Below are 9942 nucleotides of genomic sequence, written 5' to 3'. Positions count from 1 at the left end.
CACTATCTTATAAAATTTTCTTTTCAGTCTAAGCGATACTTTTCTATCACACACTAGTCACACACTAGGCCCGAAGCATTCTTCCACTTCAACAAACCAACTTGAATTCTACTAATAACATCCCCATCAATATCACCATCACTTTGAACAAGAGACCCATGAGAGAAAATTAATAAAATAGAAGATGAGAATGTTTGACTAATGAAATTTGATAAGTCAAATTCATAAATTCGAAGAAAAAACTCCCTATTTTGACCTTTTTTCTCGAATAGAAAATTAATAAAATAAAATGAATCTAGATGTAAAAAATATGGACGATATGACATATTGTGCGACTTAGCCAAGATCAAACCAAGACAAGAATTTGATTGTTACCAATTCTTAAATTATTAATGAGATCCTAGTGTGCACACTAGAATTAGCTTTTACTTATCAGTAACAAGGATATTGAGACATGTCTCTAAGAAACAAAGATAATTCAAGTCAATTTACAAGAGTGACTTAATAGAAAACGAATTGATAGCTTTACCTGATTAACACTATATACAACTTTTTCTCCTTAAGCTGACTGGCCCAAGCATCAAGAGCATCAATTGAGCTGATCCTAGGCATTCTCCCTCTTGTGCTATCTCCATGGGAAGACAACTCACCAACAACATCTCCTTTCTCTCCTTCAGACAAATCTTCTGACATATCAGCAGTAGCATCTCGGCGGCCTCTTTCTCGTTCTAATCGGCGCTTTGACAAACGTTGGGCTTCCTCTCCTTCTATCTGAAGAAATGGAGATAAAAGCAACCAATTCAATATGTGGAAACACATCATGGAGCGTTCTTGAAATACAAAAAGACAACAAAATTAGCATGTTTAATGTAAGGACATAAGAAAATAATAAAGCAATGCCATTTATGCATCATTTAATTAAAAGCAGAAAGAAAATAGATATCAATGGATTTCTTCATTTATTTTTTTATGTAAAATGCACAGACACTGATAAAAAACAATGAACAAGTGATGTTTGTCAATAGTGAACAATGCACTATTCACAATTATTCATTGAAGCATTGTGCAGCATATAGCTTGGCACAAACAATACAAAAGAAAATTAAATAATGTTAATAATTCACCAATATGAAAAAATAGCTAAAAACATAAAACAAAAAAGACAATCTCACATAAGTGGAACACAAGGTCAATAAGAGATAATGAGAATGAATACAAACTGTCATGGCAAAGAAAACAATGTGGCGGGTAGCGATAAATAATATAGATTAAAATGCAAGAAATTAGACCTTAGCCTTTCATAAAGAAAGATGACCATATATATTTTCAAGGTCTGCACTCAAAATATTCTTAGAATGATGATCATTATCATAAACCAAAAACCTCTTAATTTTTGCCATGCTCGTCTCCCACAATGTCATCTTTTTCATCATCCTTATTTTCTACAAGATAGCCTTATTCTCATCACATCCTTTGAACCAAGTAAAATTGCATACATTATTTGTGCCTTGGAATATGCACTGTAGTGTATTTAAAGCACAGATAGCACATGCTATTTTCATCATCTATGCCTTAAAATGCCTCACTGTGCAATGAGCAAGCCATAGAACACACTATTTTATGCTGCAGAGCAGTATCAAACAAGCAATAAGAAGAATGCTTTGTTAGTCATGAGGAGGTAAGAAATTAAAGATAATAACCTAACCAAAACCAAAAATACCTGATAGGAAAACCTGCCATATCAAGAACCCTAGAAATAAAGCACCGCGTTGTTTTAGGATACAATGCCAATGCAATTTTCATTAAGGATGCAATTAGTTTGCAATATTTATGATGACTGCGGTAAAAGGAAAAACAAAATACCGTATGCTCGATATATGATAAATATTTTGTACTTCCTTGGATATAAGCTAGTATTTCGTATCGAAAGGGTGCAAAGAAAAAAGATAGATGGCTAAAGAATAAATACTCTTGTTTCAGTAAGAAAGTGCATAAAGGAAAACTAGTAAGCAATCTAAAAGACTGATCAAAAGATAAAAAGAAAGGAAACACACATTGTAAAATTTAAGTTTAGTCTCGCAACAAAAGATAATTCACTAGAGTTTAAAAGCTAGATGGAAATATTAAAAATATGATGCACAAAATGTTAAGAGGATGGATGCTGAAGAGAGGATGTATACCACACTAGTACAATGAGATTTTGCTCACCTATGCCATCATTGTAAAAACATTACGATCAAATTTCTCATCATTTGACCAGGCTATGTAGATGATACAAAACATAAGAACTTCACATAAAATTCAGCTTCACTTTAGATTTTTTATAACATAAATTCCTAAATTTAACAGATACAATAACAAAGAAGATTCCAATTACATTTTTGCATCAGGGATCACCTTCTGGGGAAACTATGAAATAAGAAAGTAGTACATCAAATTAAATTTTGATTCAATCTGACATAGATGAATTATCCAAACAACAAAGAGTGTCCTGATTTCTTGCTTATGCAAAATGAAGTGTGTTACGCAGGACCTTAAAATCTAGTACACCAGAATCAATGAAAGGCAGCAACAGAGCCAATGATAACTCTAACATGTACTTTTACTGGTGTCTCTAACAGCTACCATCAAAAGCAAACATAATAGCACGTCATCTTCTAAGAAAATATTTGGAAAGTACAAACTATTGATGTTAGCAACCATAATTACATAAAAATGAAAAATGAACAAATTTGGCAAAAAATCAAAGCCAGCCACAAAATTTCCAGTCCCGCGACAGTAAGATTAATCAGAGCAAAGCTTTGGTACAAACATAAGCAAATAGATCAAACCTGCTTCTTCTTGCGGGCAAGGTTCCAAATTCTCCAACACATATTCTCCAGCCTCGTATTCCTCTCCTGCGGACTCCTCGTTGATGCAGCCTACCCAAATAGCCCCCAAAAAAAAAAAAACGCAATAGCAAAATCAGTTCAATCCCAAGCCCAAGCTTAACCCCATTAACCCCATATCCATCGCTTCCGATTCCGAAAAAAAGGAGAAACGAGAAGACCGCTCACCCGAAGCCATGACTTGTAAAGATCTGTTTCATCGAATCCGGTGATGACTTCCTCCACGAAGTACTTCGTGGGGCTAAACCTTCCCCTCTCTCGCAACAGTAGCGAGGACTTGGAGGCGTCGATAGACGGCCCTGCATCCAGAATCGCTTCAAGATAGCTGTTAATCCAGTCGTTTCCAGCCATTGCTGCGAGGAGTACAGAACAGTGCAGCGAAGCAGAAGAGATGCGTCTGTTATCAAAAGACCACAGATTCGTGAGAATTAGAGACGGGTTTTGCTGCCTTATTGCCTGTAAATATGAATTTATAGGACCGGGATAGAGACGGAAAGAGAATGATAGAGAGACACAAAGAATCCGCGGCAGAGGAGAGGGGTGGCGCGGATGGAGGCTTGCGGATATATCGGGACGATTCCTGTGGACGCACAACTACATAAAAACTATCGTAGTTTCTCGGTAAACCGGGGAAAAAATTTGCTACGTACGTCCTACGCGAACGGCGGCTTGACGCGGCTTGACAAATCAGTGGAGTGTGTCGCATACATAAAAACTATCGTAGTTTCTCGGTAAACCGGGCAAAAAATTTGCCTACGTACGTCCTACGCGAACGGCGGCTTGACGGCGGCTTGACAAATCAGTGGAGTGTGTAGCACCACCTTTACTTCAAATGTAGCAGGTCGGGCCCGATCGGCTCGATTATTATGGAGTTATAACTGACTCGTACGGGCTTATGTAACTGAGCGGGTCATTACTGTGGTACAACTCGAATAAAGGGTCTGTAATATTCCTGTAACCTCAAGACAAATGAACCGCGCTTATAATGTTGTTGTAACCTTAGGACGCTCCAGTAACCAAGATAGCTCTAATAATTGTTCTGTAACACGGGAATTGTAACTTTGTGGTAGGCTGAGAAAGTGAAACATTCGTGTAACCTGGCGGTAACCTAGATAGCGAATGTAACCTTCGTTTGACGCGACCGATGAAATACCCGTAGTAAAAAATTTAGGGACAATAAGAATTTTTATTTTCGTTCACGCCTAGGGTTTGCATTCACTCAAACGTTGAGGTATTGGTATTGTTTAGGGTTTTGCTCAAAATGGAGGACATCGGCAAAAGGTACGGCGTCGTTGGAAGAGGAGAATGTTGCCTATATTGACGAGGCGAAAAAGCCAGATGTCGAGGATGCCAAGAAGCTTGAGGTCGAGCTGCCAAAGCTAATGGCGAAGGCTGGACGCAAGAAGAAGGATTTAGATTGCTCCAAAACGGTGAAACGGAGGACACTGAATCCATTAAGCAACCCAAGGTAATTTCTAGGTATATTTGAGATTTTGCTTTCGTTACTGTTTAATGGTGAATTTTAATTTCTTGAGGTGTATTAAGTATGAATGGTGAATTTTAAGCCAAACTTTTAAAAGATTTTAAATTTTATATTTTGAAAAGTGGTTATGAAATTAGGGTTTAGGTAGAATGAATAGTTTTATTACAAGAGTTTGATTTTGTATGAGATTTTTTTTCATTATTTTTTACATAGTTTAACATACATTAAATTTAAATGTAGATTTTTTAGCGCGAAATCAATGAATTGCAGGTGTCGTCCATCTGTAGTACGAGAAGCTCTGGATAAGGTCCGGCCAACTATCGACGAACACACGTGGAATATGTTGGAAAACATGAGCTTGGTTCAATTTTTTGAACTCTCTCTGTATCCCCAGGATCATATTCTGACAATGCATATAATTAACTGTTGGAATATTGATCGAATGACATTTCAGCTTGGTGGGAAAGAGCTCAAATTTGATGCTGACAAAGTTGCCCTCCTGATAGACATGTCAAATAAAGGGTCACCCGCATACTGGAATAAAGCTCCGTCCTGTAGTATTGATGTGAGACAAATGAAGACCTAACTTATTAATTTTGACCCAAGATAGTCTTCTGATCGTTTTATAGAATTATTAATAAAGTTTTTATGGACTAATTTACTATTTGCTTCAAGTAATTTTAGAATATCCAAGCACCTGTCTTCTCTTTGCGACGACGTAGAAGCATTCAGCTCGTATAATTGGCCTGTGACAGTATGTGGCTTTTTGATTGATCAATTGAACCTATGTGCTATGAAGATTAGGACGGATCAGCCACTTGGATATATCATTGGTTTTGTTTTACTCTTAACGGTTTGTTCTGACATTACTATTGAAATATCTTTTCATTATTTTTTATTTTCATACCAAATATTTATTTTAACACGCTTCATATAGCTCTGGTTTTATGAGCACACCTCCTTGGTCATGCCAGTAGTTCCTGAGGCTAGACCCCGAATGCTAAGATGACCAGTAAATGTTAGATGGAATGCTTTACAGATTCAACTAGTGTTCAACATGCTCAGCCTAAATAAAATTCAAAAGTAGTTGGTAATGTAGTCATGTCATACATTGATTGCCCCTGATTGTGTGTCATTTTTTTTTGGCAGGTGTATGATTATTTTCTTGATTTAAAGGAAAGTGAATCACCTGCTTGCCAATTCCTTTGTAGAGCTCTTCAGGCTAGCAAAGTTTCTCCCACAGTTTCTCCCACAGGAAACACTTTCCAGTCCACAGTCACCCATGCATGTTAAGGTCTCCCCTATAGTACATTATTATACTGGTACTCAACCATCCGACAGTCATACATATGAACAGTCGAGTCAAAGGATGGGACAAACATTTGGATTTGAAGAGATCCACGATTTATTGAAATACCAACAAAAAATTTTATTGGATTTTCAAGTATTCGTTGACAGTCGTCTAAACCAGTTAAAAAATATAGTTTTGGAATTTCAAGTCTCTGTTCATAGTCGATTGACAATGTTAGAGGGTACGGTGACCGACCTAAAGTGTCATGTCATAAGAGTAGAGAAAACAATTAAACAATTAGATGTGAAATTTTCGGGAAGATGGGTTAAAGAATCCCCACAAAGAAGCTTGATCAAAAGAATTAAGGATAGGCTAAATAGAAGAAAAAAGTCTCTTAGCTCCCCATATGTTGTTTTTGAAAGAAAGTGAAAAAAGAACCCATAAAGGAATCAGTTGAAAATATACAAGAAGAGAAAGCGATTGTAGACCAGCGAACCAAATCTCAAGAAGAGGTTGAATTTGTACATAAGGATGAGGAGAACCAACCAGTCAGTCATTATGTTAGTGAGGACTAACCAGACAAGGTATGGAATGTTTTTTTTTAATTATTTAAATATGTGCAGTAAATATTATGGTTTGCTTATCTTACAAGTTCAGCCAGCACCACAACTAATCAACTTTCCTGCTAAGAATGAAATTCCTGATTATATGTAGGAAACAATTGACATATGCTGTAGAAAATATATGGACTTGTTAGTTCACATAATTTTTGTTAGTGTTCATCATTAATTTTGTAACATTTAACTAAAATAATTTTATATTTCCAATGCAGGGGTGACCTTTTAATTGATATGGGACATGTTTCGATGCCGCGACGTTATCTCGATGAATTTATGGGAAATTGTTGGTTAGGCAATGAACAGGTTGATTGTTTTGCCATGTTAATCGAGAATAAGCGATGTAATGCACCACATCTATATAGATCGTACATATATGTATCGTCATGCTACTGGGTAAGCTTATAAAGTTATGTAGACAAGTTTTATTCCTGCTAATATCAATCTTACATGACCATGAGCTGAATGGTATTATGTTCTCCTTGATACAGTTGTATAGACAAGGTAACGTCAAACCCTTCGCCGCACACATTACAAAGGATGCTATCCAGAATGTAGAGTTAATACTGATACCTGTAATAAATAATCAACATTGGATACTCCTTGTTGGGACACTAAATGAGAGTAAATGGAGAGTTTATGACTCCTTACCCAACATGATGCATTCGGCCATCTCCCAAAGCATTGTAAGTATTAATTATTGACTGATTGAGCATTTTTAAATATGTAGTTAATGACTCATCTTTAATTAATGAATCATCTTTAAATATTTATTTAATGAGTCATCTTTAAATATTTATTTAATGAATCATCTTTAAATATACAAATTGAGCATTTCTTAAAGGATACCAGTGAAGCTTTCGAGGATAATTTGAGAAAGTGGTCAGTTGTAATGACCAGGGGAATACCGGTGCAAAGTTATATTTATGATTGCGGTATTTATGTTTGTAAATATATGGAAACACTTATTCAAAAAGAGAAGGTAAATTGGGTGGAGAAAAAGGACTGGCAAGAATTGATGTCTTTATTCAGGACAGAGATTGTATACGACATTTGTAAATTTGTACTGTCAAAATCATAATATGTTCGAAAGGTCAACATTTTTGCAGCTTATATGAATTTTTTTTACTAAGATATACAAATTTGATTGAACCCAATTGGTATGTAACCTTTATCTGGGCCTTTTACGTGATTTATAAATATACAAACTTGTTTCTAAAGAAATTTATGTAATTGTGACAGGTTGTTTGTCCACTCCTATTCGTCTATTTATTTTCCTTTGTGCAGATTGTTGTTGATTGTCTGTCGAACCTGATGCCTGTCAGACCTGATGCCTGTCAGACCTGATGCCAGTCGAACCTGATGCCTGTCGAAGTTGATTGCTGGAAGAATTTAGATATGGTCGAACATTTGGTGTGTGTGGGGTTGTATGTGAGTGTGGATATTGTGTTGATTGTATATGTATTTTCTATGTATTTTCTTTGTGATTATGTATTTTCTTTGTGATGTTTGTTGTAAAAAAATTGTTCAGCATACTCACAAATACTAAAAGAAATGGTTATTAGTAGTTTTATTAGCAGCCAAGACATTTTGTTGCTCTATATTTTGTGGTAATGTCATGAGAAATTTGTGCATTTGATTAGCAGCCATGCCATAAAGTAATAGGCAGTAAATCTGCCGTGAGATAAGTTGAAGGAAGCTTATATTTATATTATATAATCTGCCTTTTATACTTAATATAGTTTGTTTAAAAAGTATTCTGTGAGATATTCCTTGAATTATTAGTAAGCTTAAATGCATATCCTTATTATAGATTAAAAAGTATGTTGTGAGATACTAGCCAACATTATTGTGAGAATTTTAATTATCATGTGAATATAAATTCCCTACATACATCCTCTTCAATAAAATTTCAATAATGTCTACAAATATCTAGATACATCCTCCTCAAAAAAATTTCTCCAAAAAAAAATTACTCCAAAAATAATGCCTCAACAAAATTGTCATCTACCCATAACTCTTACTTACATCCTGATTTGAACCTGTGTGAAAAAACAAAGTAACATATTTATAAATCATCACAAATAATAACCTTTCAATTAAAGTATATGTCAAATTACTTACTGATCATGTATTGAATTTGTCATCATTGCAGTGTATGATTCCCTATGCCTTGGAGGAAAGAAATTATGCATTTGAAAGAACAAAAAATATTATAATAACATACAAAAAACATTAAAACTAAACCAATGGTTATTATAGTTCTTGATTATATATTGACCTGTGTTAGAAAATCGGGCAGTGACGACATGCTTGGATAAGATTTGAAAGCTTTGGGTTCTTGACTATTTGAAACTTCATTCGGTTTACCTGTTCAAGTGGTTATGGGTATGAAACTTGTTATTGGATAAAACACCCCAAAATAAACAAAAAATTTTATTAAAAAAATACCTTTTTCTCTTTTCTTTCTCTCTCGATAACCTTTTAGCCTGACATTGGATATTCCTTTAGGTCGCATTTTAGCTGGATCAACAAGATTTGATTGGTTATTCACTGGATTTTAATTTTTTTTAGCTTGTTTCCCTGACGTTGAACCTCTTCCACTTATTATAGAACCTCTTCCACTTATTATATTATCAATATCCAATGATAATTTTTTCATTGAATCCTTCATGTACTGCTTAGCCTCTTCATTTCCCTAAGCTTTATTAGTACATAGATATGACATTTTTTGCATGTGTGTTTTCTTTTGCATGTGTGTTTCTGTTTCGAATATTAGGCTACCTTTACCATCATTCCACATTTGTGACTGTTGGAAATGTTTGTATACATCATTGATATAAACATCTCTCTTTACATTTGCGGACCATCTCAATAGGAGATATTTATCTGGGATCTTCTTAATGTGTAAAAAGTTTAATACTCGTAGAGACTGAGCACATAATAGACCCATTATTTCAAATTTTCTGCAGCTACATTGCACATCCGAACTGAAAGGATCATAATTTACAATCCAAGTTCTGTTTGTGGTGTGATCATCCAAATTATTAATAAAAAATTCATTCTCATTGTTTACAGAGGCGTGTAATTGGAGGCCACATGATCTATGAATAAACTCTTCCTGAAACATATTATAGAGCTTCCTTGAGTAAAATACAGATGTCTGCCTCAATATAGGGCTGTTTTTTAGCCATTGGAGTGATCACAGATTGATCGGACTTATAATCTTCATCCTTCTCGTTACGCCTCCATGTTCTCAGACTTGTACAAGGCCCAAAAAACAATCAGTAATAGAACTTGTGGGCTTTGCGACACCATGACAAATATTATTCGTTCATTCACTTCTCTGGGTGGATAAAATTCTCATTCCAAATACATTCTTATTAAAGGTTGTAGTCCACTTATCTCTGATGTTATACATCTCATCTAACCAAACATTGCTTGTAGATTACAACTCACAATCATCATCTCCCATGTATTATCAAATTCCTCTTCAGACTTGCATTTGCTCATACACTTATAAGAAAGATTAGCTACTATTTTATTTGCTAACCTGCAGTGAACTTTTGTAAGCAACCTCTTATATATGTGTCACTGACATAATCTATATCGTGTATTTGGCAAGATTTGTTCTATGGCTTTTCCCATTACCTGGTCCTGATC

General features: G+C 35.0%; 1 protein-coding gene across 1 annotated transcript in view; it reads right to left on the bottom strand.

Annotated features, from left to right (window-relative positions):
• The window catches only part of LOC110031244 (probable sucrose-phosphate synthase 1), a 38316-nt gene extending 34783 nt beyond the window's left edge, over positions 1-3533 (bottom strand). The window contains exons 1-3 of the mRNA XM_020734358.1: positions 3057-3533; positions 2832-2921; positions 530-771 (exon numbers count right to left, since the gene is read on the bottom strand). Coding sequence (XP_020590017.1) covers positions 530-771; positions 2832-2921; positions 3057-3239 — 515 coding nt within the window. The 5' untranslated portion in view covers positions 3240-3533. The remainder of the gene's footprint in view (positions 1-529; positions 772-2831; positions 2922-3056) is intronic.
• Between the last annotated feature and the right edge of the window lie 6409 nt (positions 3534-9942).

Source organism: Phalaenopsis equestris, unplaced genomic scaffold, assembly GCF_001263595.1.
Source record: "Phalaenopsis equestris unplaced genomic scaffold, ASM126359v1 Scaffold000796, whole genome shotgun sequence".
Lineage (NCBI taxonomy): Eukaryota > Viridiplantae > Streptophyta > Magnoliopsida > Asparagales > Orchidaceae > Phalaenopsis > Phalaenopsis equestris.
The sequence above is the reverse complement of the archived record's forward strand: the minus strand, read 5'-3'. Positions and strand labels throughout refer to the sequence as shown.